Source organism: Alligator mississippiensis, chromosome 3 (genome assembly GCF_030867095.1).
Source record: "Alligator mississippiensis isolate rAllMis1 chromosome 3, rAllMis1, whole genome shotgun sequence".
Lineage (NCBI taxonomy): Eukaryota > Metazoa > Chordata > Crocodylia > Alligatoridae > Alligator > Alligator mississippiensis.
In genome coordinates this window covers 291,074,128-291,100,298 of record NC_081826.1, presented here as the reverse complement: position 1 = coordinate 291,100,298, position 26,171 = coordinate 291,074,128, and the positions used below count along the sequence as shown (strand labels likewise).

At 47.1% G+C, this 26,171-nt stretch overlaps 1 protein-coding gene across 2 annotated transcripts in view; it reads right to left on the bottom strand.

Moving 5' to 3' along the window:
- The window catches only part of ST8SIA5 (ST8 alpha-N-acetyl-neuraminide alpha-2,8-sialyltransferase 5), a 70,987-nt gene extending 48,597 nt beyond the window's left edge, over window positions 1-22,390 (bottom strand). For both annotated transcript variants that reach the window (XM_014594140.3, XM_014594141.3), the window contains exon 1: window positions 22,194-22,390. In XM_014594140.3, coding sequence (XP_014449626.1) covers window positions 22,194-22,324 — 131 coding nt within the window. In that variant the 5' untranslated portion in view covers window positions 22,325-22,390. The remainder of the gene's footprint in view (window positions 1-22,193) is intronic.
- Window positions 22,391-26,171: the final 3,781 nt, after the last annotated feature.

The window sequence follows — 26,171 nt, the reverse complement described above, 5'->3', positions numbered from 1 at the left end:
CTGTACACATATTAAAAACAGTGCAATTTTACTGCCAAAATGAATTGTTAAAAATGACAGAACCCAAGTACATTCACTGGTTTGGGGGGCACACTAGGAAACAGCGTGAGATCCACTTCCTGCCATTATTCATGATCTCCGATTGCTTGCCCAAATCATTTGATACTGGTTTTGCTCTCTGATTGGAGAACTGAAACATTTCAACAAATGCATCCACTTTTGTGATGACTTTTTTCCTTAGTGTTGCCCACTTTCAGAATCTTATTGCAAGTCTGGTGATCAAAGGTGGTTTCCTTGAAGCCCTAAATCTGGGATCTGGGACTTAGGTAATTTTGTGGAGGATCTCACCTTTCCTGGGGGTTTTTTAGGTTTCTAGCTCTCACGGTTCTAAGGATATGTTTTTGAACATGATCCCCAAGTTCATGTAAGCACTGAAAAAACCAAAAGGCATAGAAAGAGAACTCCCACTGATGGCTTAAAAATATGTTTTTTTAAGCCCAGTGTGTGATTAGGGGAGGGGACAGGGAGAGGCTCTAATGTTTAATACTTGATGTTGGCAATGCTCAGTAAAAAATAGTTACTAGTTTGGGTTGGTTGGAAGGAGAAGGGTTTAGACAGTCTAGGGGTACACAACTGTCAGCTGATAAATCAAAAAATAAAGGGAAACTGAAACAGTTGCGTAGGGTTTTGTCTGGTTTACGGCAAGATTGGTTAAAGTTACCAGTTCATCTCCTTTCACTGGTCTGAGCGAGAACTATTATCTCAGCACGCAGTGAAGCAGAGAAGCCCATTAGGGCATGTTAAATTGAGGGCTTTCTTCTTCCCCAGAGCTGAGAAAGAGGACAACTTGACGTGCTTCTCTGCCAGACGGTAGTAGTTTGCTTGTTCCAGACTGAAGAAATCGGCAGGCAAATTCTTTGCTCCCTTGATTGTCATTGTTGTTTTAAAGTACTAATGAATCCCAGTTGGATAACTGACACCGATTTCTACTGAATTAACCTGGGTGCTGTGGTCGCAGTCATTCACGGGATGATGAACAGCGCACGGTGAACAACCAGCCCTGTTGTCTAGCCAGAAACACCCTTGTGCACAACCTGATGCAGGCATTGAGGCAAACAGCCAGCCTCCAAACACGCGTGTGCATAAAATCCCACTGGTGCAAACAGCGAGCAAGGAGATCAAACCAAACAGCCAGAGGGAAACATTCACAGGGCTGGTCTTGCAGTATCTGGCTTGCTCTTACTGTTGACTCTCTTTATTTGCCTACTAGCAGGTGATTGCCAGCTGCTAGTACACATGTAACTAGTATAGTATGTTAATACTTTACTAACGAGTCTCCTATAGAGTCCAATCGCATTGTCACTGCTAATCTATTTTCTATGTGCTCTAGGCTACTGGGAACCATGCGAATACAGCAGCATTCGCTCGATGGCAAATGCAGACTCTCGCAACTGAACAGGAGACATCAACTACTGACCCAACACCCTAGCGTTACAACCAAGGAGAAATTTTCAAAGGAAAAGATTTAACAAAATCTGATGTCTTCCCCCCTAAAACGTAATGTTTTGCAAACATTTGTCAACACTGTTCATCCACACGTTGTACCTTTTCAATGATCTAATTTTACTTATTGCTGCAGATGTTAGACATTTAGAAGATGTTAGAAGAACGTTTCTAACATTACTGGAGCTGTCCGAAGTTTCTGAAAGATGTAGAATAAAACAGGTCCATCTGGGACCCCTCTGAATTGAAAATGGGAGCAGATCTCTGAGAAAATGGTAAAAGTTTTTTTTCTCTGTCTTCCCCTGCAGTTTTGTGTTCAGGGAATTTTCCAATACTCAGATTTTGGGTTTGTTTGGGGTTTTTTTTTTTACAAACATTATCATCCAAAAATGTCAACATTTCATACCTAGAAGCCACGTCGTTGCTCAGAGTAGACCCACTTTGAGTTCTGAACAAGCCGATTTTCACTAAAAAGGGATCCATTATCAAGCGAAGAAATGAGTTAATACTTAGGGCCGGACCCAAAAAGAATTTAAGTGAAATTTAACCTCCTCAATCCAAGTTTGTGACCCTGAAAGCCTACATGCAGTTCTTTACCTTAAAATCCCCCAAGCACCTGAAGTTCAGTTTTTGAACATGGACAGAAGCACCTCAGCCTTGAATGGGCCAGGTGCAGCTCAGCACATACTCCCACTTAAGCCCAATCAGGAGCTATAAAGGAGGCATTGCTCCAACTAATCCTAAGGGACTCAATCCAGCAGCATCTCTTAGCACGTGCCTAGTTGGGCCAGTTGCACATGACTTGCAGTGGCACCTGCCATTTTCTTTTAAAACGGAGGTGGTGGTGCTCCCCGCTGGGATGTACTTTTATGCACTAGACCCATGGTACTGCATCTTTCCAGTGCCAGATGAGTGAGGTACAGCTGGTCCATAAGCCAGATCCAGCACATGGACTGACCCCACACACTGGATCTGAAGCCACATGCCAGGTCTGGCCAGAGCCCGGCTTCACACATCAAGTCTGGGACATGTGCCAGGTCCAACCCCATGTACCAGTGCTGAGGCCGAATGCTAGGTCCAGGGCCACATGCCAGGTCCAGTCATGGATGAGCCCCACACACCAGTCCTCCGGCACATGGACCATGTCATCCTGTCCATGGGGGTCCCCACAGGTCCCAAAACTTAGCAGGGGAGGAGCAGTGGCAGTGCTAGCTGCCACGTGACTCCCAGAGTGATGATAATTAAAGCTGCCACCACTCCCCCACCACCAAATTTCTAGATATCACCCAGAGTGATGATAATTAAAGCTGCCACCACTCCCCCACCACCAAATTTCTAGACCGGTGGAGAGCCCCATGGCCCAAAAGACTTGGCTCCATGGGCTATACTTGTAAGCACCATTGCACTAGACTAGTGATTCGAGCACACACCAGGTCATGGGAATCCCAGGTTTGACTTCCACACTTGACTGAGGGGAGTCATATCCACATCACTTGGAGAGGGCTGTAACCATGAACTACAGGCTGTTCTGCAGCAAAGCGCTCCTTAGCCTTTCTGCTGAACCCTTCACTGTTCATTGGATCAGCCAGAGAACAAGTCATGGACACTTATGCCTGCACCAAGAAAGGTTTATGCCTTTTAATAGGCAATTCATTACACCATGGATTGGAAAGAAAAACCAAAATATAAAAATCAGTCTATCTTGGCTGTTCTTCCCTCCACCACCAAAAAATCCTGGCACCAAAAGAGATCATTCTAATTTCTGCATGTATCACATTAAAATACAGCAGATCCAGTGGGGAAGGGGGGGAGTGGGAGGGGGGGAGTGCTGCCTTAGGCTCTGGTCCTGCAACAACAGCCTACCCCTTTCTTCCGAGGTGAAGAATCACGCAAGTCCATGGGAACTCTGCAGAAGTGTTAGAAATTACTAGTGGGTAGTCTGCCAACAGCTTTGACAATCTCCTGCGCCATGTCTTCTGCGAATGCACCTATTGGCCTATGGTCGATGGCAGCGAGTCATTATGGCGCTCCGTGACCAGTGGTGTCCCCCAAGGCTCTGTCCTTAGACCAGTTCTCTTCAACATCTTTATCAACAATGTGGACATTGGTGTCAGAAGCGCACTGGCTAAGTTCGCCGATGACACTAAACTTTGGGGCATAGCGTCCACACCTGAGGACAGCCTAGTGATCCAGATTGACTTGGATAAACTTAGTAAGTGGGAGGACACAAACCTGATGACGTTCAATACCAATAAATGCAAGATACTCCACCTCGAGAAATAAAATCTGCATCGTACTTATAGGCTCGGCAGTTCCATGCTTGCTAGCACCACGGCTGAAAGTGACTTGGGGGTCATGACTGACCACAAGATGAACATGAGCCACCAATGCTATGTCACAGCTGGTAAAGCAAACCAAACTCTGGCTTGCATCCATAGATACTTCTCAAGTAAATCTCAGGATGCCATTGTCCTGCTGTACTCAGCCTTGGTGAGGCCATAGCTGGAGTACTGCCTCCAATTCTGGGCTCCACAATTCAAGAAGGATGTGGAGAAGCTTGAGAGCATGCAGAGGAGAACCATGCGCATGATCAGAGGGCAGGAGAACAGGCCTTATGATGAGAGCTATGGGACTCTTCAGTCTGGAAAAGCATAGGCTCAGGGGAGATCTGGTGGCTGTCTGTAAGTACACAAGAGGTCTGCATCAGGATCTGGGGGAACATCTGTTCACCACAGCACCCCAAGGAAAATCAAGGACCAATGGTCATAAACTCCTACAAGACCATTTTAGGCTGGACATAAGAAAAAACTTCTTTGCTGTCCGAGCCTCCAAGGCCTGGAATAGACTCCCTCCAGATGTGGTGCAGGCACCTACCCTGGACTCATTCAAGAAACGTTTTGGATGCTTATCTTGCTGGGATCCTTTGACCCTAGTTGACTTCCTGCCCCTGGGGCAGGGGCTGGACTTGATGAACTTTGAGGTCCCTTCTAGCCCTAATATCTATGAAATCTATGAAATCTCCAGGGAAAGGCAATGTTGCACAATATTTTCATGTGCAGTCCTGTGAAAGCATGGAGGGACCAAGGGCCAGGTCTTCAGCTGGTGCTAATCTGAGCAGCCCTTTCATCTTCAATGGAGCTACGTGTGGAAGCCACAGGCAGCTTCATTGATGATTTACCCCAAAGTGGCTCTTTCTGTGTGGTATATTAAGTGTGAAGCAAACATGAGAAAGTTTTCTGACCCACCCTAAATGTTATGCTGGTTGGAATAAAGACTCCTTCTCCTCCAAAAGCCCCAGTGTAGTTCATTATTTACTGCACTTAACTCTGTACTACTAAGATTTTGATTTACATTTCAACAAGTGTCAAAAACATCTGGTTTTCTGTCATTGCTAATGTGTTTGAATTAACAGTGGCTTGGGAGAGACAGTATATGAATGAGGGGGACTTCAGAGAGCTGAGCTGAAGTTGTGATTTTCAAAATTAAACTTCAGGTTAAATTTGGCAACTCTGAGCAGCACTTCCAGAATATGAAGCTAAGTTCTCCCCCTTTGTGCATCTCCGCTCCTCATAAAAAGCTGGGAGAGAAGCAGAAATGCTCAAATGACAAAAGGTGTCTATTCATGAAGCATAGGAAATTATCGTTCCAATCCATAACGTCCTCCTTTATTTGGAGGATTCTTTGCTGCAGCTGAGGCCCCAAGTTTAAAGGAGGACGTACATCTTGGGAAAGATCCAAGAAGAGATCAGCAAGTCTAACTTTAGGGAATGATGAGTATGTCTTAGGACGAAAGGCTTAAAATGCGCAGCCCTGAAATGGCAGAGAAGGGATCTAATAAACAGAAGCAGACATCTAAAGGGGGTTATGTAAGTGTCTGCTCCCTTACATGGGAAGAACGGGCCACAAGGTTGTGAGCTGAGCTTAAGGTTAAGGACAGTTGAGAATGCCAAGTAAGGTGTCAGAATCCCTCAAAGGCCAAGTGATCCATGCAACCACCTGCCAGACCAGAGGTTGGCAACCCATTGGTTGCAGGTCAGATGCAGCCTGCAGAGCCATTGGATCTGACCCGCGGAGCTGGGGATTCAGCAGTGGTCAGCAGCAGGGGCTTCCCCTGGGCCACACCACCCATGCTATGACCAGGCAGCTAGCGGCAAGGAGCTTTCCTGTGCCACACTTTGCTGCAGCCAGGTTGCAGAGAGAAGAGGTGGCAGGGAGAAGCCGTGACAGTAGGGGTGGCTAGGTCCTAGCACCAGTCAACCCAGGACCTACACTGGGCCACTCCAGTCTTTTCTGCCATCATAAAGCATTGGCGACTGCTGTGCTGGGCAAATATTCGAGAACTGAACAGTCCTAGGATTACTTGCATGATGGTGGGTTTGCAGGACTGGAAAGAGACTGTTGTAATGTATTTGCTGGAGCCAGGTTCACCAAATAAATACAAGAAAATTAGGGTTGGAAGGGTCCGCAGGAGGTCATCTAGTCCAAGCCCCTACTCAAAGCAGGACCATCCCCAGCTAGATCATCCCAGCCAGGGTTTTGTCAAGCCAGTCCTTAAAAACCTCCAAGGAAGGAGATTATACCACCTCTCTAGGTTATACCTACATTTCTAAATAAACCATTCCTGCAAGTTACAGCAATAATGGATTATAGCTATCCAAGAGCACCTGCCTCAGAGTTAAGCCAGTGCTTACGTATCTTTGATTTCACCTAAAGGAAAGCAAGTTTCTTATCTTCCCTTTCTGTGAAGGAAACTGTGCTAACATGAGGCAACTGCTAACTGATGGAGTGGTATCTGCCCCCGTCTGCACATAATTTGAAACAACAGCATCACACTGGAGTATGTCTAAAACCTACAGGCCAGGCTTTAAACCATCAGCATTAACTGTTTTGTTGTTGATCATTGTAGCAGGTAGACGTGGAAAAAGGTAAAGGAAGCCTCTGAGAATCCGAGTGTTTCAACAAGGAAGCAAGGGCAAGGCGGGAGGGAAAGAAACAAGCACAAAGAAGAGAAAAAGAAATAATAAAAGAGTGTTTGGAAGGGGGGGAAGCCAGGGCAGCAATAATAATCCCCTCTATAATTTAAACAGAAAACGGAAAATATTCATAAAACAACCCCCTCCAATCATTCTTGTGTGGAACTTGGATGAGACGGATCTGTGGTCAAAAATGTCATTTCTTCCTTAAATTAGCATGTTTCCCCAATGCATAACACTGAACATAACAATAAAATTCTTGAACAGGTGCCATAAAATGACTACTAGAAACTCAGTTCCTACAAAAGTATTATGTTGTATTCTTAGTCTCTGTGCAAAACCCCCATGGACACCAGTGAGCATTGTATGGTGAAAGAAGGGGAGCACATGGTACAGATTTTTCTGCCTGGCTCATGGATGTAATAAAACACAGAATTTGACCCTATCGACAGAAGGAGTACGATACCTTTGCACCAGAAAGTACCACAAGTTAGTCCCTGTAAGAACAAAGGCAGCTCCAAGTTTTAGGAGAAGAAAACACGGAAAGGACTATTTTGATCCTAATCGGAAGCTGAGCCGGTGGTTGTGCAGTTGAATAAGCACTGGAGGAATGCAAGAATAATGGGAAAACAGAAAATTAACCAGCAGTGTAATTCTGGAGGGCTTGTCAAGAGCAGCTGTCAAAAAGCAACAGGGAGACTAGCAAAAAGCCCCTTGTGATAATCTGAACAAGATACAAGTATTGCATGGACTGAGGGTTTAGTAGCAGAGGATGACAAATTATTATAGGATCTGTATTGCAAAGATAAGCAATGAAAGTGAATGAACCAAGCTATGGTGATTAGGATTCATGTTCCCATCACACTGGGTTACAGAGATCAGGGCTGTTCCTTTGCTTTCCTGATGGTACAATATGTCTGCAAGTAAACAGGGAAAAGTTGCGCTTGAACCAGGTGTGGCTGGTTGAGAAGAGGGAAGGCTCTTCGGGCCGTAGGTGGCCTTCTGACCCCCTAAATAACTTGACGGCCGTGTTTGTTTATGCGGCTTCTGCAAAAGAATCGGCCTGATAGTAAATGGTCTGCCCCCGACACGTCGTGGAGCAGAACAAGACAAGGAAATGAAGGATGTGCTGGCCCTTCTCCACCTCCAAGGAGAAGTGAGCAGCAAATTATAGGCAGGGGAAAGCATCTACCGCTAATGTCAGCTCATCAAAAGAAACCTCCAGTTCACCTTGCTTCATCTCAAGGACAGGAAAATTTACAAAAAAAATTGTCAGGCTGACATCTGGACTATCTCCCATGCTGCAAATACTACAGGCAGACAGAATAAACTCAGAGGCAAGCATAAATGGAGCAAACCCGGTGGAAATGCGTGCCGTTAAGCAAGCCTGAAATCTGACTCAATCTGCTGATCTCACAGATGGGCTGGCCGGGCGCAGCACCAACATTTGCTGGATGCTCCTCTTCCAAATGTCCGGGGAAGAAGGATTGTCCTCTGAGAGGCAGTTTATCAACAACACTGAGAGAAATTAATGAGTTGTCCCTTCTTTTTTTTTTTTTTAACTATCAATTTCTTTTCCTCCCTCTTCCTCTCATATTCACTTCCATCCTGACCTCATTTCTCTCCTCTACATCTCTTATGTCAGGTCCTGGCTCGAGGCAGAATTATGTAGTAGCCAGACAAAAGGAACAGAAGCCAGAAGGTTTGGCTTTCCCCCTCCCAGCTTTATTTATAATTAGTGTTATCAAAGTGCCTCTGCGTACGAGGCATGGAGTAGGAGCACTGCATGCAAGGGGCAGTATAAATGCAAGCCCAAAAGATGGTCTTTATCCCAAGTAGTTTCCAACATGAACTCTGCCACTGACATGCCATGCAATCATAGGGAAGTGCCACTTTGGGTACATCTAGATCATCTCTGAGATCAAAGAAATCATCGAGAAATAGGACTGGAAGGGACCTCCACAGGTCATCTACTCCACCCCCCCACCCGAGGCAGGATGATCCCTATCCAAACGATTCTATAGAAATTCATCATTTTTTCTAACCTCTTAGAAAAACTACCATCAACCCTAACACAACACAAGACATAACCCTTAACCCAGAACTGGGCAATTATTTCAGGCTGAAGGGCCGCTTAACAAGTTTTGGTGAGACACTGAGGGCCACAAGGGTAGCTGTGCACCTTGACAGGTGCCCCGCCCCCTGGTCGCCAACTTGGAACTGAAAGTCCTGCCCCTAACCCCTGACCTTTCCCACCAGAAGTCCCTCTGCTTGCCCCTAGAAGTACTCCTTTTGGGAAGGGGGTTTGCTATCTTGGCACCAGAAAAAGAACAAATTATATTCTCAAAATCAAACATCTACAATCACGTTTTGATTTTATTTAATAAAAATATTCATGTCCTGATTTGTGTGGGTTTGTGTCATGTATCTAGAGGTGACTGCATAATAGCTCAAAATGAAGCCATTGTGGGTAGGGTTGCCAACCCTCCCCGATTGCCCGGGAGTCTACTGGAATTAGCATCGATTTCCCGTTGACTATTGAAAGCAATCCGGGAGATTAATGTTGTGAATGTGTTGAATGTACAATTAGGTCATGTTGGGGGAAAAAATGTCCCAGAATAGCTTCAGTCAGACTTGGCAACCCTAATTGTGGAGGGGTATGGGTGGGTGGGTATCGGGATGTGGGGGGCTGTGGGTGTATGTGTGTGGGGGGGGTGGGCTGTGTGGTAGGGTGTGGGGGTGTGTGTGGATGTGTGTGTGGGGTTTGTGGGGAGGGATGGGGGTGCAGGTAGCTGTGGGGGTGGGTATAGAGTTGGTGGGGGGGAAGGGTATGTGGGGAACTACGGGGATTTGTAGAGGATGTGTTTGTGGGGATGTGTGGGTGTTGATGTGTATGGGGTTTGTGGATGAAGAGTGCATGTGTATGGTGGGGTGTATGTTTGGAGCCCCCCCCTACAAACATGCCCCCCCATTGCACACAGCCCCTGCCCTAAGTAGCACCAGCAGGCAGAGCCCCCCGGCAGAGTGTGGTCCCAGTGAACCCCAGGACTGCACGTGGCCAGGCTGCCAGCTCCATCGTGCAGGGCTCACATGCCCAAGCCCTGCGCCGGCACGGGGAGCCCCACATGATAAAGCCGGCAGTGCAGACCATGGGGCTCAGCTGGGGCAGCAGGAAGAGGGTGAAGCCAGCCCGGATCCATAGTGCAGAGCTCCCTGCTATGCCCCATGACCTGCACATAGCAGTAAGTGAGGCCAGGCCACTGGCTCCATCATGTGGGGCTCCCCCCAGAGGCACGTGGCTCCAGTGAAGAACCTGGGAACTGCATGTAAGCCTTGCACAATGGAGCCAGGCAGACCCCATGCCCCTGCCAGGCCAGGCTCTGCACTCCTGCCACCCCGTGCTGGGTCCTTGCTGGCTCTGGGGCAGCAGCATGGGCCCTGCACTCCCACCCAGCTGCCGCTTTGCTCCTTCCCACCGTCACCACCACTCCCCATAGCCAACTACCATCACTCCCCCCCAGCACTCCCACTTCCCCGACCCCTGTATGCCGCCACTGCCACCCTTCCCCTGCTGTTTGCCTACCTTCCCACCCATTCGCCACCCTCCCTTCCTTCCCCCCAGTCCATCCGCCCACCTGCCACCACCACCACTTTGGGCCATGGGGATGATCCCAAAATCATCACCAAAAAACAAGCTTGCCCAATTGCTCCTGGTCTGAATATGCCAGCTGCCAAAAATGTCATGGATTTCATTTTTGGCATGTGTCTTGAGCCACTCGGGATTTTGGCCTCGGGCATCCTCCTGAGGGCGGTGCTGGGTGTGACCACATGACATTTCTTCACGGTGCAGAGTGGGGCTGAGCCAGCAGGGCTTGCGTCTCATGGGCAACCTTGGAATTACTGTGAAGTTGTCCCCTTTTGTCTTTCTGTGCCTCAGTTTCCCACTCTCTTAGTTAGGAATCATCACTCCTACCCTCAGCGAAGCGGGGATGATTCATTAGTTAACAGTCATAATTCACCCTCTGAAAATAAAAAATGCTTTTCTTGGCTCATTGGCAAGCTTCCTGCTTGGTTTTAGGTACATCACATGGTTGAACATCTGTAAAATAAAGCAACGCTTTCTCCATTTGCAGAGGAGAGAGGGGAGCAGGAATAAACTCATTATAAACCGTGGCATGCTTAAACATGGTTGAGACAAGGATTAAGAAACGGCCATTTTAAATGGATCAGAGAGAGGAAATTAGGTTTAGACTAAAAAGGGGGAAGGAGAATTTGTCATATCCACAGCTCAGCGGAGAGAGGGAATAGGAGGAGACAGAGACAGGGCAAAAAGGCTGGGAGGAGAGCAGGGATCAGACTTTGCTTGCCATGAGGCAGGTTGCTTTGTGGACTGCCATCCAAATGTTTGTTCGGTTTCACGTGGTGCCTGACCTGATATAAAAAGACCTCAGACTGGCTTGTTATTCTGATTCCTACATATTGTGAATAAAAGTGTCCACGCAACATTTAATAATGACACGTTGCCATCTAACCAATACTGGCAGTATAAAATATGTATTGAATGTGCTTGTTAGAGTCCAACCTAACTTTTAGTTCTGTCAAATCTACTGACAGCAACTAATGGCAACTAACTTTACTTTACATCCCAAAATTGTTCAGAGCTAGGTAGGAGTGCAGCATGGCAGCACTCCTACCCACACTTGTGGCCGAAGTCATTTTATTTCTGAATGCCCTTTGATAAACACAACAGGCACAGTCAAGGCAGAAGACATTCACTGGGTGGTATCATTAAGTGGCCTCAATGGTAAAATTATGTGACAAGTGAAAGGCATGCTGTATGACCCCTCTAATAGTTTCCTGCTATCTGTCCTCATGCTCATAGCCATCATTTAATATGCCATCAAGGCACAGCAGTGCAGAAAAATAGCAAGGCAGACAAAGCAGGGAGACACAAGGATGTGTTTGCTTGTCATAGCCCTTGTGTGACATCTCTGCAATCACCAGAATGATGTCAAATATTAATGTGGCTCCATTTTGTTCAGGATTTGTTCAGACGTGTACATCCCACATTACACAACACAGGGAAATATGTCAGATGATCTTATGCTTTGCTGATGTCCTTGACTGGATGCTTTTCCTCTCATTAAAGTCCCAGGTAAAATTCACATTTATATTCAGTGAGAACTGATTCAGATCTAATTTAACAGCATGCTCCACCCATTGGTAAAGCAAGCCAAAGCCAGGTTTAATCTGGATGCCTACACCTATATATTCCTGTCTGCCACACTAATATACACTGCTACACGCTAACCACTTACTGAGCCGATTGTTTCAATGATCTAACTTCCCACTTGGGGCAAGGCTGACCATATGATTTACAAGACTCCAGACTGCTGGGAAAAGATAAAAAACTCACCTATGAATTTACCACCTACTTTAGATTCACTGTCAGAAAGATAAATGAAGGCAGTCTGTGCTTTGGGCCAACCCCAAGAAAGTTTTATGGCTAAAATCTGGTTGTAGAATAGGTCGGTCATCAGTCAATCAATATTTCCTCATCAGCTGGCTAGTTATCAGCCGGTTGAACAAAAGGAAACCGTGGGAAAAGGAACTGAAAAGGTATGTGATCTTGGGAAACACCAAGAGTAGTGTTCATTAAAATAAAGGAATAAACCGGGTGGGGCTCTTCAGAGGACAATGTCCAAAGTCAATGAGTGCAGACTGGATCCAGTGTTTATGGACTTGGCATATGATTGGTTCACTTGGCATATGATGGTGCAAATGGAGTACCAGTCGGGATGTACTCAAGGTAGCTCATTTAGACCTACCTAGGTGCCAGCACGGCCCCAAGAGCTCCAACTGCATGGAGAACTCAGGTGGGCTTTTCTATGTGCTGAAAAGCATGAAGTCCCCTGACCCTCCTCCATAGTCTGCCCTTTCATGCATAAAACCAGAGGGCATGGTCTGTTTCCACCAGTTTGGGGGACCCCAAAAGCTGGCTTCCCAAGTTTTCAGTTGGGTTCAAAAATTCAGACCCCAGCCACCCTTTTTATAAAATGTTCTGTGAGACACTTGGGGTCTCAGCACAGCAGACAGGGCTCAATCTCTGATGGTTTCCTCCACAAGGTGTAATTAAGCCTAGACTCAAAATGACAAAGAGAAAGTCTAAGGACAATGATGGGCATTACAGAAGTATGGGGGAAAGGCTGAACAAAAGAGAATGGATTAAAGCAGCAGCCGGCAGGGCATTCATGAAAAAAGGGAAGTTAAGTCCACAGCGTGCCTAAGGGTTACACAGGCTGCTGAGCAACGGCTACACTTGAATTAAAAAATGAAGAGGAGATATAAAAGGCAATCAAGGGTAAGACCAAGGCACAATCAAACCAGGAAAATCCAAAGCTTTGCACAAAGATTAGGACTGAATGGAGTTCAAAGAGTGTAAAAACAATCCGGAAAATAAAATCAGGCCAAGAACAAGAGACACTGACTGAGCACTACAGAGATCTGCAATGGTATCTGGGGGGCAACGATTGCTCCTAGCTGGAGCCATAGAAGGACGTGGATGTCTCAGTGCTCTGCAGCAAAGCTTCCTACGCAGGCACCCTCCCATCTAGCCAAACAGAGGGCCTGGGGGGCACTTCAATACTCCCTCCACGGCCATCCCAAGAGAAAACCTTGGTCACTCTCCACTTCCACACAAGCCACTTGCAGCAAAATGTTGCGTGGCTGATGGGGTCGGCCGCCATCTGAATGTTTGTCTTGGGTGGCCCTGGCTCTGCCCAGCAGCTGTGTTAAGGCAACCGCATGACATTTTTTTTAGCCAAGAGCACAAGAGGCATAAATTACCCAAAGGCAGGCTCTGAGGCTCCACATACAACAGACAGGGAGAGAGTTAGGTCCTCCACAATGGGGTCTGCAAAAGGCTCTGCACCAGACAGGGAGCCGGTTAGAAAGGCTAGCAAGAAGGTTGAAGCCTACTCCTTATCCCCCTGAGGAAAAGAAGCACCTAACTCCGCTTGGCATTCTCTCATACTAAGTGCCTAAATCAGCTTGGTCCTTCCTCACAAAACACAGCTAGGGGAGGGTGGTGCTTTCTTCCCCATTAGCCCAGTGATTAAAACACTCAACATGGGGTATGGGAAATCTTCTCCGCTGCCTGAGAAGGCCCATCTCTCCATCAAGACACATCAAGCCCCTGGGTATGCCGGGATAGCATAATCTCAATCTCTCTTGAAGCTGTTCTGTTCTGCCTGGAATAATTAGGTAGTCCTTAGCCCAGAGAAAGAACAAGAGATAATGGTTAGGGTGCTCACTGGGCTCAGGGGTTCATCTTGGCTTCCTACCCCTCTGTCAATAAATACTTAAATAGTCCATGCAAAGTTCAACAGCTCCACCAGAAAAAAAAGTGGAGAGTCCCAGGCCAGAACACCCACAGCCTGGTAGATGGGGTAGTTTCCTGAAGACTGTGAGCTGGGGTTCAAATTGCCTCACACAGAATAGGATTTGGTCTCCCAAATAGGATTTGGGAGGATAAGATTTGGTCTCCCATATGTCAAGCAAGTGCACTAACTATGGAGATACTGGTAAAACTCCCGGACAAACTCCATTCCTACGATGTAAGGACCAGCCCAACAAACAAAAGCCTCCTAGACAGGGGCTCTGAAAAAGCCTCCTAGGGGAGGCCTCATAGGCAAGAACATCTGTGGTAGATAGTGAATCCCAAAATAGCCCACCCCTGTCAGGACTTAGGTAGATGCACATAAAAGCTTACATACCAAGAGTACATTGGTGGGGGAAACTCAGACAACTGCAGGATTTCAGGTGCCTTCAAAATTAGGCAACAAATGAGCAAGGGTTTTGAGAATGTAAGGTTTGGACGTGGGCACCTCGAGTGGAAGTTAGGCACTTCAATCTATTTGCGGACCTAGCTCTTAATGCTTAAAAGAGCTCTGCAATGTCCAACCCAGAACCTCTAACTAAGATACTCAGCCCATGAAGGCACCGTTCTCAATAGTACGGCTCCTGACCCCAGTGATATAACATGATGATTAATTTTAGGTCCTGTTCTCTGCCACCTCACCTGAGCTGGGGTTGCAGAGGCTAATACTCCTGCACCGTGAAGATTACTATTCCAGTGGATGAAATGTATAACTTCCCATTCATGAGAACAAGCTGCCTTGTCATTTCTAAGCTTTCAAGTGTCATGAGTCAGGACCCCAACCATAAATTAAAAGATTAGAGTAATGGTAATGAGAATCCTTTCTTAGCTTCTGGGTTTTGAGTGCTTAGCATTCATGTATTCAACAATCAGCATGAGCAATAGAAGTTCTTTTTTTAATGAGAGCTGAGAGTCTCACATAATCACATGACTCCAGGCTCTAGGGCTTTAAGAAAGGCACCTAATGAAGTGATAAAAAAGCACAACATCACAAGAGCTGGCAACAGTGAATCATGTTGCCACTCCCCAAGCATTCAAAAATGAATGTACAGTGAATGTGGAGAGAGGACAGGGACAGGAGACTGGGAGGGAAGCAGTAGTAGTGGGGACTCATGGGGCAGGGAAAAAGAGATGGGAGACAGAGAGAAAATCACAAGGATAAGAGAAAGGAATGAAAGGGGATGGAAAGGCAGCTGCATTACCCCATCTGGTAGACAAGGATGAGCGAATCCAGACACTGAGGGCAGGCAGCTTCCATCTCTCATGTTCAGAAAAAGTCTCCTAGACGGGGCCTTGCAGGCAAGACAATTGAGGGAACACCTAGACTGTGAATCCTAGCACAGCCAAGGTGTGAACCAGGCCTCACTGCCTACCCCTATACTTCACTACGCACCCTTGTAAGGACTTAGGTGGATGCACATTGAAACTTAATGGCTCCAAAAAGAGAAAGCAAATGATAAATATAAAAGCTTTAAAATTATTTCCTGATCTTTAAGCCAATTTCCTGACTTGGGGGGGAGGGTCTGACTCAGGGTTCCTGCGCACTGGAAGTTTGCAAGGGGCATGTCACTGATCTGTCTAATTGCATGCAGGTGAGTCCAAATGCCTTCACTAGGGTCTGCCTGCAAATAACAGAGGAAAGAGTTACCCCACAGTTATTAAGCAATCAGGACCAGCTTTTTGAACGGACTGACAATTGGCTTAGATACCAACAGGAGCAGCAGTTAAGGAAAGAGGCAGGGGGGATATGTGGGCACTACAGGGATCAGAATCTGAATTGAATTTGTTCCTGTATTAATCAGCGAGCTGAAGGTGGGCGTGCATCTGATGAGTATTTCTTGGCCAACACACACACACACACACACACACTCTCTCTCTCTCTCCTCTCTCTCTGCAGTGAGTTCAGTGCTTTGCTCAGAGGAAGCTGTGCCTCTGAGGCCCACTGCAATGCAGACCCAAACCAGTCCCATGCCATGACCTGGTCGTAGCCAACCCACAGGTGACTGAGCTGCGGACCGAACTAAAGGGCCCAGCAAGCCTCTGGCACTGGGACTGTAACAAGGCACCTTCTCTATATTGAGCCGTAGAGGATCTGTAACACACGCACCGAGTACTGGGCTCCTGCATGATGATTTGCCAGTTTATCCCGACTGGCATAGCCGGTGTAACAATGCAAGAACCTGAACGTTAAAAATCAGCTGAAGTAGAGGACACGGGCAGGGACCATGCGTGGTTTGCACAATTCAGTAAAGAAACGTATAAGATACTAAGGCTGTGAATAAAATCACCCAAAAGTACACGGAACAGAAGGTTCTCGCTGCCAATCTCTACTCCCACCACTGTGTATGAGAATTTTGCCATTGACTTCAGCATCCTGCCCTTAGGCAGCTACAGCTCTAAAAACCCTTTGCCATTATGCTCTTATTCTCTTTTTAAAAGCAAATGAACCGATGAGTCAGAAGAAATTATTCTAGCCCTGTGCAAGCCACTGAAGTTGGGGCTGGGATTTTTGCTTTGTGAGACATTTTAACTATAAAATCTCAGCTGCAGCCTTGGATAGAGCTGTGAACATTTGCAAATTTCTGCAGAGTTTTAATTCACAACCCAAGTATTTGTGATCGCTCTCCTTTTATTTGGTCCATGGAGGAAAAAACATTATGTAAAGCAGCTGGCAACACCAGTTAAAAAAGGCAGGGGGAACGCAAGTAAGAAATGACTTCTAAGGGAAGATACTACAGCCTGCCTGCCACGTTCTATCTTAGCCGACTTACGCTGTGCTATGAACACTTAGATCTTGATCCTAAAACTGCCCACTGTTTGCAAACCATGAGATTTTTTAACATAAGGATTTAATACAGTCAGAGAAAATGTCCTGCTGCAGAAGCAATACTATTAGTAATATAAGGAGAACACTGTTCAGGCTACTTTCACTCTCCTATGTTTTCTGCCTTTTTCTCTTCCCTACTTTCACTCCCTTTTCCTTGTTTCCCACTTTTTCTGTTTCTCTGTATTTTTCTTTCTCCTCTTACTGGTTATCTAATTACTACTTACATTTTAAAAATCACCTTCTGGAAGACTATTACAACATAAGAACAACTTTGTAGTAATACTTTCTACTTACTGCCTTTAACCCAAGGAACTCAAAATCTGGTTAAAGACCCCTAAAGAAAGTACACACTGAATTATTCCTCAAACTTTAGCACTTTAGGGCTATGGTTTCCTGGGCTTGTTTTTTGCCCAAGATGGATAAAAATCTACTTGGCTGTTCATGTATAGCAGATCTATTAGGTCTCTGAAAGCACTGGATTGTTGCCTACTCGATAGTCTAACTTCCAGTGTTTTGCTTAATCTATTCTTAAATGTCTGCAAGTTACTGAATTACCTATAAACACCAAAAAAATAATCATGGTTTTTAATTTCTCAGAATTGTTTTCCAACATGCTTTTGGTGAACCCAAATAGGTTTATTTAAAATACTTAGACCCTAAAAAGTACACCACATTGGCAATGCACATTAAAAGCATGACTTCATTAAAAAATAAAGCCCTCTCTGTGTATCCTGGAGCTCTGATCAAGGAAAAGTGCCTGTGACATATCTGCTGATCTGGGGGTTGAAATAACATGAGTGATGGTTATTTCAACAGAGAATTGTGAGCCCTTATCTCATGGATGCTTTCCAGATTCACATTCCTGAATCATAATCATAAATTGATGTAGCTCTCATGGACCATGAAAATTGCTGTAGTTTCCCTGCGTCAATGTTGTCACCCCACTTCACACCAGTCAGCAATCTGGCCTCTCCATTTTTCACCATCACCATGACGGTGATGAGCACTGCACTTACATGTGTCAGCTCAAAGTTAGCAGCAAGGTAGATGGAGGAGGGATGGTAAGGAACTTCACAAGCGGCGCGCAGCCCTTTAACATAATTTCTAGGGAGTTGCGATCGTTTATTCAGCTTGAGCATGCGGCTGAGCAGTGCCCTGAAGCCCAGAGGCTGGCATTCGATGACACAGTTATAACACGAGTGGCTGCTGGTGGCTCGTGTGCTCCCACTGCTGCTGGCACACAAGGAGTTGTGCTGGCCAGCCAATGTAGTGTAAGGGGCCAGATTCTCCAGTGGGGTAAATCAGTGTGGATCTGTGGCAGTCAGTGCAGCTACGCCAACAGACAACGAAGCCACCAGCAATTCTTTTCCCTGGCAGGCTGTATTATGTGGATATGTCACTCTCTCCTATTAGTGATAACAAATAGGTGGTGTTACAGAAAAAGGAACCCTTATATACTCCGCCTATTAATAAAGTAGCAGCAGCCACTAGTACAGACAGTTTTTAAGAGGGGTTAGATAAAGTCTAGAGTGGGACAGACCTGCCTAACAAACCGGGGAACTGACAGGGACTTGGGGTGCTGTCATCTGTGATTTCCAATACTCTTCTGTGCTTCCGGAAACCAGACCTGAAGCAAAGCTTGTCTTGCAGTTCAATCAGTAATGTGCTAGGAGTCAGTCATTTCAGAGATTAGCTGGTGGTGTTTCATTTCACCCAGATATTATTTCACGTCAGGGTGGGAGCGAAGACGGGACAGGACTGAGTCGGGAGCTCTGACTCATGGGGGTGACCTTAGGCAAGCCAGTTTGTATCTCTGTACCCCATTTCCTACTCGGTGGGAATGCCGATAACAACACACTGACCTCTTGCAAGTGTTGTGAGGCTTGGTTAACTGTTTTCCCCTCCTCGCATGATGCTGCAGAAGTGCCAAATGTCCCTGTCGTATTTGTTTTAAGGAGGACGATTGTAAACAAAGGGTTCCTCTGTGTATACATGGATGACATTTGATGCTCACTTCAAATGCATAAAGCCTTTAAATATCTATGCCCACAGGGCAGTTTACTGTTTCTTGCTCACCACGCGATGATCTGGTAAACTTATAGATACGTTTCTCGATGGAGGCTCAAGACAAAGCTTTGCCTGATTTCTTTAGTCACCGTTCAAAAACCATTGTTTACTTGTGTGCCAACACCACTGACTTCCCCAACCAGTGCAGGAGTCAGGCCCTAGGGCTAGGGACAGAAGTTACACCTAAACTGGTTTAAGTGATCAGAAATTGGTTTAAACCTGTAACACAGTGGTCTCTGACCTTCTTAAGTAGGAGATCACCTTTGGCATTTAAAAGCAACCCAGGATCTATCGTGTGCTGCCACCCCTGTCCAGCTGGTAAGTCTGTGGGGAGGGAGGGAAGGAGGGGGCAGATCGAGGCAGAGGGAATAAAAATTATTCGGAGGCACACCTCCCCAGCAGGTAAGTCCCACCCAGCCGGGGCCCCACTTGACTTACCCCTGCTCCTGCCTCTGCAACATTGTCCCTCACCGCTGGGGTCTCAATCTAGCCCCTGCCCCTTCCCTTCCCCATGGACTGACCTGCTGGGCTGGGGCATACATGTGCACACACGGGGGCACTCAGCCCTCCCCCCCAGCCTTGGATCGACTCCAAGAGTGCCCCCCACCCCACCCCCCAGCCTTGGATCGACTCCAAGAGGCTCTGAGATCTACCAGTGGATCAAAATCCACTGGTCGGTGACCACTGCTGTAACAGAACAGAAGTTCAGCGCACATAAACTGGTTTCAAAATGGCCAAAACCAGTTTAAGATCAACCTGGTTAAATGCAGCATCAGACTTAACTGATTTAGGTCAAACTGGTTTATGGCACTTCTGCCCCAGACCTAGAAGGCCACTATTTAGCAGCCTTGGCTACTGGAATATGGGTGTCACCGAGTGCCATTCTCACATCTGCTCTGCCCACTTCCTCACAGCATGTCCCTATGCTACAAGTTATGGGACGGGGACACCGGGGACACTGTCAGGGAGTTCCCTTACATCAGGGAACGTCCTGGCAGCCACGCAGGACCAGAATTCAGGCTCCTTGCGACCTCTGGCCCAGACGAAGGAGCTGCGACTCAGCCGAGAAGGAGACTCCAAAGACAAAAACAAAAAAATCCCACAAAGGATGAGTCAGCACAAGAGCGCAGGCTCCAGCAGGCTGCAGTCTGGGGTCTGAACAGGAGCCCCCAGCATTTACCCTACGTCGGCAGATCAAGAGGGAGGATATTTGTAATTGTATTATAAATCCTCCAATCAAAATAATTACCCCAGGGACCTGTGTTAAAGAAGCCTAATTACCACTTGCTTTTTTATCCCCTTACTAGGGGGCTGCTGTTTCTTGCTTTATCACCTCTCCTGAGGAATTTTCCAGCCGTGTGTTAGACTTTAACCCACCCATGAAAGACCTCAAGCTGACTGTGGCCTGCCTTCCTAGGGCAAGCAGATGCATCTCCTTAAAGTGAACTACTTCTGGGATGGAAGTGGACAGGATATAGCCTTCCAATTTTTAGCAACACTGTAAAAACAAGGGAAGATGCAGCTATTACCACTGAGTGGCTGTTTCCAGTGTCTAAGGGAGCTTTTCCATTGAATTCAACAGGCTTTGGATCAGGTCCTAAAAGCATAGAATACGAACTGCCATTCTTCTTCTTGAGAGTCCCCCGGGGCTCGGCACTCCCTGCAGGACTCCCAATGAAGCCCAACGTTCGCTGTGCTAGGTAGCCACGTGAGGCCTGCCAGATCTGTTCCCTCGATTCTAACTCATGCCCCTGGTTTTGCTTCCCTGTTGCACGCCCTCTTCATGAGACTTGAGTTTCTGCATCTGTTTGGCACAGGGAAGAGAAGAAAGTTGGTTCCCTGGGGCAAGCCTGGGCTCTCTCTTGAGTTTCTGTGAGTAACGATGGCTTCTTCTGCAGTGTGGTCTCTTTCCTCATCCTCAAGTCCATTATTGCTCCACATAGTAGGGACTTTGAAGAGAGGTGGACACCTGGCTGGCTCCCCTCCCTTGCACCACCCAGGTGGAGACACAACAGGGAGCAAACCTGGGATCCAAGCTAACCTCTCCCACCCTCCTTGGCCCATGCTACCATGCTGCTAGCAGGGGACTCACTCAGTAACAGCTTTTGAGAACCAGGCCAGAGTCAAGGCAGCAAATGAAGGCACTCTGCCTCCAGGCATGTGATGGCAATCGCTTTCCTGGAGGGGCCCAGAATTTATGGGGGACCTTCCCCCCTGCCATCTCCAGGGTGGTCAGCATTACACCTTTCCTATCTTGGTGGTCCCCTTCCTATTCCTCTCGGGCCAGACTGCATTCTGGTAAGACACCTATCTTAAGTTTATGCTTTTAAAACCTGGTGTTTTTACTCCAAGTCACGGGGCTCAATTTCCAAGTTCTTTAATTACCCTAGGCTGCTTTGGGAGAAATCCAGGAGGCCTGTTTTTGCTGAGCATCAGTAGCCCTAGCACGGACCATGGCACAACATGCAGCATATTGAATCTTGGAAAGTATCTCGCCTCCTATTTACCCTGCATCCGAAAGCTCCAGCTTGGCAAGCGGTGCTGCCACTATAAATATCCTACTTCCTCTCCATGGAAGATGTCCTTGGAAGCCACTGGCTGGAGCGTGCTCTCAGCGGGGGCATGCTATAAATGAACTCTAGGGCCTGCGTAGCATGGTCATGGAGGGTCAGAAAAACACCAGACAACTTTTGGGGGGGAACGGGGGATCTCTGCAGCTCTCATTAGAGAGCAGAGGTGTGAGAAAACCAGCTGAGGGTGAACTTTGCTGGCTGACTATAAAGGCAAATTCAAGCCATAACTCACTGCAGCACAACAAGGGAATGAGAATAGCAGAGAGCGGCCAGAAAGTGCATTACGGTGACTGCACCCCCAGCAAAGAAAGAAAGATAATCAGTGTCTAAGGGCCTGATCCTGCCACATCCGGAGCTCCTTCAACCTTCTTTGATTTCACCGGGAGGGGGGAAACCAGCAGCCTACCACAGGAGGCAGCCCCACTGAGCACTGGAAGAAAAGTGGCTTGTTGGGGGGGAGGGAGCAGAGGGGTGAACCCATGCGATCCTTTCGATCCACAGCAGCAAGCCGTTCACCTACACCTGCCTGCGGTACCCTGCTGCTCCAAGCGCCCGGGATAAGCAGCCAGGACACAGCAAGACAGACACGCACACAAAATCAAAATAAAACAGCAGCAGTTTCTTAACAAGTCAGAGCCCGAATCCAACCGCTTTGCATCCTCCGCAGCCCTCGGGACAGGAGAGAGAAGACGGCGGGGCCCCGGACAGCAGGCGCGTGGCCAAAGCGGGCTCTGTTGGCGAGAGGGGTGCTTCCCCGACGCCCCCAGGGCAGCACCAGGGGCAGCTCCCCCCCGAGGAGGAGCCCCTCTTACCTCTTGAGGTAGTTCCTGCCGTAGAGGATCTGCTGCAGCAGCGTGACCAGGGCGAAGGCGCAGAGGAAGATGAAGAACAAAGTTCTGTTGCCCAGCAGGTCCCTGCTGGACGAGGGGTCCGCGTAGCCCATGCCCGCAGCCCCTAGCGCCCGCCGCCGGCCGCCCGCGCCCCGCGCCCCATGGCCCGGCCCGGCGCTGCGCCGCGGCGGGGCTGCGAGCCGGGCTGGGGGCGCCGCGCTGCCATGGCCCGGCGCAAGCGCGAGCAGACAGACGTGCGCGGCGGGCGCGATGCGGGAGGAGGGAGCGGTGCGGGGCCGCCCGCAGGAGGCGGCGCGCGGCAAGGTCACCGCATCCCGCTTCAAGGACGGCGCCCCTGTGCCTGGCGGGGGGCAGGAGGAGGGGGGATATCGGATACCTGTGCCTTGCCCCCGCTCCCAAAGCAGGGAGTTTGACCCGCTCCCGGCACCCAGGCAGGGGGAGGGAGGGAGGGATGCAGACACACAGCCAGCCCTTTCCCCCTCCTGCCTGGGTTGGGGTTACATGAGACCCAGCCGCTGAGTCCTAAGCAGGGCCAGGCATAGGCAAACGGGGGGCTTGAAAATGGTCATTTGTATTATTATTACTATTGTTATGGTTATCTCTAGCAAAGAGGGGCCGGCGACCCCAAAAGTGCCTGTAAGTGGTTCAGCGCTAGGCTGCATTGGTCGTATCCACAGCTCAGTAGAGAGAGCGAATAGAAGGAGCCTGGGTGTCTCTGCGGGTGCGTCTACACGCGGCGCTTTACCGCGCCTTCGTCTGAGTTGATGCACGGGAAGGGTGCGCCTGTACGTGTGTGCACCATGCGTGTCGTTCAAATGCGCTATTTGTGCCTACGTTTGATACCTGCAAATTTCGCCTGGGGCTGCCAGGAGTCTAGGTCCTATGCAGAGCCGGACTGGCAGTGGCCCGGCAGGGGTCTCCTCTGGGATGGCAGGTTTAGGAAGCCTAAAATGCTTTTTTTTTTCATGCCAGCCCAGCTCGTTCAGTCTGGGATCAGAGAGACAAGGGAGTTTCAGCGTCCGCAACAGCCCCAACAAAGAGCCCGCGTTCAGGACAAGAGACTGCAGCTCCTTGGTTTCCAATCCTGTTAATGCAGCGTGTCCTGGCCGAGTGTACCAAAGGGCAGCAAAATGCAGTGAAAACCCAAGCAGATTATGGGCCAGAGCCCTCTCATTCTGTGCTAGTGAAGAGCTAGCACGCTAGGGGCCCGGCTGCCACTTCTAGGCACAGTCAAAATACAGATACTAATAATCATGGCCTGTTTGAATCAAAGTCGTACTGGCCCCATAATGTAAAAAGTTGACAATTTACATCATCCACAATTCATCTTGGCCCTTTCATATTTTACCGCAAAAATACATGACAGGAATGTTTTCATTTGTATTCTGCCTAGAGGGATGCACATATTGATAGCTGCTTAATGAAGTCACAGCCGCCCGTGAGTCCCTGTCAGAGTCAACCAACCACAGAACCAAAGATGCTTCTTTTAGCATTTTATTCACTGAAGCCTATATCACAAGCCACCTGTTCTGCACCAGGACCCCTCTCCTATCTAGCTGGGATCTAACCAGTACCCTCTTTCTATTTAGCAATAATATAATGTGCAGGGTCTCAACCTTTTTAGACTCAAGGGGCCCCTAAGAAAATGCCAGCACCTAGCTTTCTGTTCTTTCTTGACTACAGAAAAATAATAAACTGATTTTCCTATTGCAAAAAAACCCCAGAGAAACCATAACATGCCAGAATGGTCGACACTGTGGATTCCTGTTTGAAATCTCTGGATTTGTCTTATGAATCATGTATGGGTGTTTGCACACCTAGTCATGTTAATACTGTGCAACACCCTTAAAAGGCTCTCGCAGAATCTCAGGGGGCCATGGTACCCTGGTTGGGAATCACTGATATAATAGCACTGTGGTCAGCATGAGCACTGGGCTGACAGCTCAAGTGATACAGGGTCAGCTCTTCTCTGTAAAGCTTAGAAGATATTTTTAAAGGCACAGAGAGGGAAACTGGCTCCCATCCATTTTCCAAGCAAATTGCTTTTCCTTGCCTTTGAAAATGCCCCCTAGAAAACTGTGTCATTGCAATGAATTCTGCTGCTATCCCAAATTGATATCCATGTGTATTGCTGACTTTGGCAAAGATATTCCAGAACTGCACAAGCCACCAGAGCACAGAATTTGCCCACTTATATATTTCAGGGGGTAGTAGCAATCTCAGCATCCTAGGTGGGCGAGAGACCCTGCAATTCTGCCAATCCTAATATTCTCTGTATTTGTAATACCAAATGCCCAAAGTGAGTAGCATTAGCACACACAAAAAGAAACCATTCTACACAATATTTTATTGCTCCAAACTAGTAAATTCCATTATTTTATTCCTGATCCTAGCCTAAATACCAGCATTAGCAGCCATAATCTATTCCCAACATCAATATGTGTGCTGTCACTCAGGAGTGGTTTGACTTTTTTCACCTTCATCTGTGAAAGCAGAGATAGCAGGGAAATGTGGCACTTGACAGGATTGTGTGAGTTTGACACTCTCAGGAGAATTTTGTGCCCAGGAAGCACTGGAAACATACAATAAATAGAGAGATTTTGTGTGACAGACATAATCTTGCACAAATACTGCGCCTGGTAACATGAAACCTATGCTTATTGTTTTCCAGCCAGCACTGCAACATTGCAAAAGAATTAGGAACAAAGAAATATGTCTAGCATCACATTTTCAAAGGGCATTTAACAATATGCCTGCAACATTTGTTGGAGGATCCTTGCAGGAGCAGAAAAGCCACATAAATGCATGCAAAATAGTGAATGGCTGGCAGAATCGTCTATTTGCACATTTGTTTTCAGAGGCCCTTTGAACATTTGGCTTTTGCAACTGTTACCATCTTTATGCTTCTGGGATGAAGGATACAATTCTTTAAATTTTTATACATTTATGCCTAAAAAGTAACATACAAAAAACAAGAAACACATCCCGTGTTTTGGAAAGCAGTACTTTGCATTGTGCATATGCATTGAAATAAAAGCCATGCTGCATACAAGGTTTTGTGGACTTTGATGTGACCTGTAGACAGTGTCAATGGGTGGATCTAGGATTTTGAAAAGTGGGGTGCAAATGGTGTGGTGCATCACCACATATAACATGACACACGTTCTTTTCCAGGTAAAAATAAACAAGACGTTTTACTAGGGTCCACGATCTAAGCAAAAAACAAATATAACCTTATTGGAATGCGTGTTTATTTGTTGTGTCTTATATTATGTATAAAAAACAACAAACTAGGCAAAAAATAATCAAAAGTTGTTCTTTCTTTAGTCCTGCTCTCATTAGAATTAAATGTACATCTCTTTCAGGTTCATAAAACAAAATCCAGCCTTCTTGGGCATCTTGACAGTACATCCAGTGCTTCACGGAAAGTTATTTCTGCACCTGAGTTGATGTTCAGCTGAGTTAACGTTTCCACACCCAAATTACTGTTTTTAGCTAGAGGTAAAAACATCCTACAGCTGTGAAATAGAAGCTACATTCAGAGGAACAGCTAACGAGAGAATTACAGAAGAAAGGATAGCTTAATTAGTGGAACATCAAGACCATCCAAAAAGGAGAGCATGTCCTTAACACCTGTGGAGTGAAGAGTTTTGAAGGAACCAGGTAGATTATAATGATCTTAAATGCTGGAAACTGCAAGCGGGAGAGGAACAGTGGAGAAAACCATGGGTCATAACCAGTTCACTCTCCCTTTCAGCATCTACTGTGTAACACAGGATCCTGGTCTGATCCAGTACATGGCAGTTCTTGTGCACTTATGTTAACTTTATCTGAAAGCAAGGGCACCTAGCATCTGGGGTAGAATTTTTTTTTAAAGGTGCTTTATATTTAACCAGTATTTCACATGCAACTCAAAATCACAGATTTACACAACTGTGC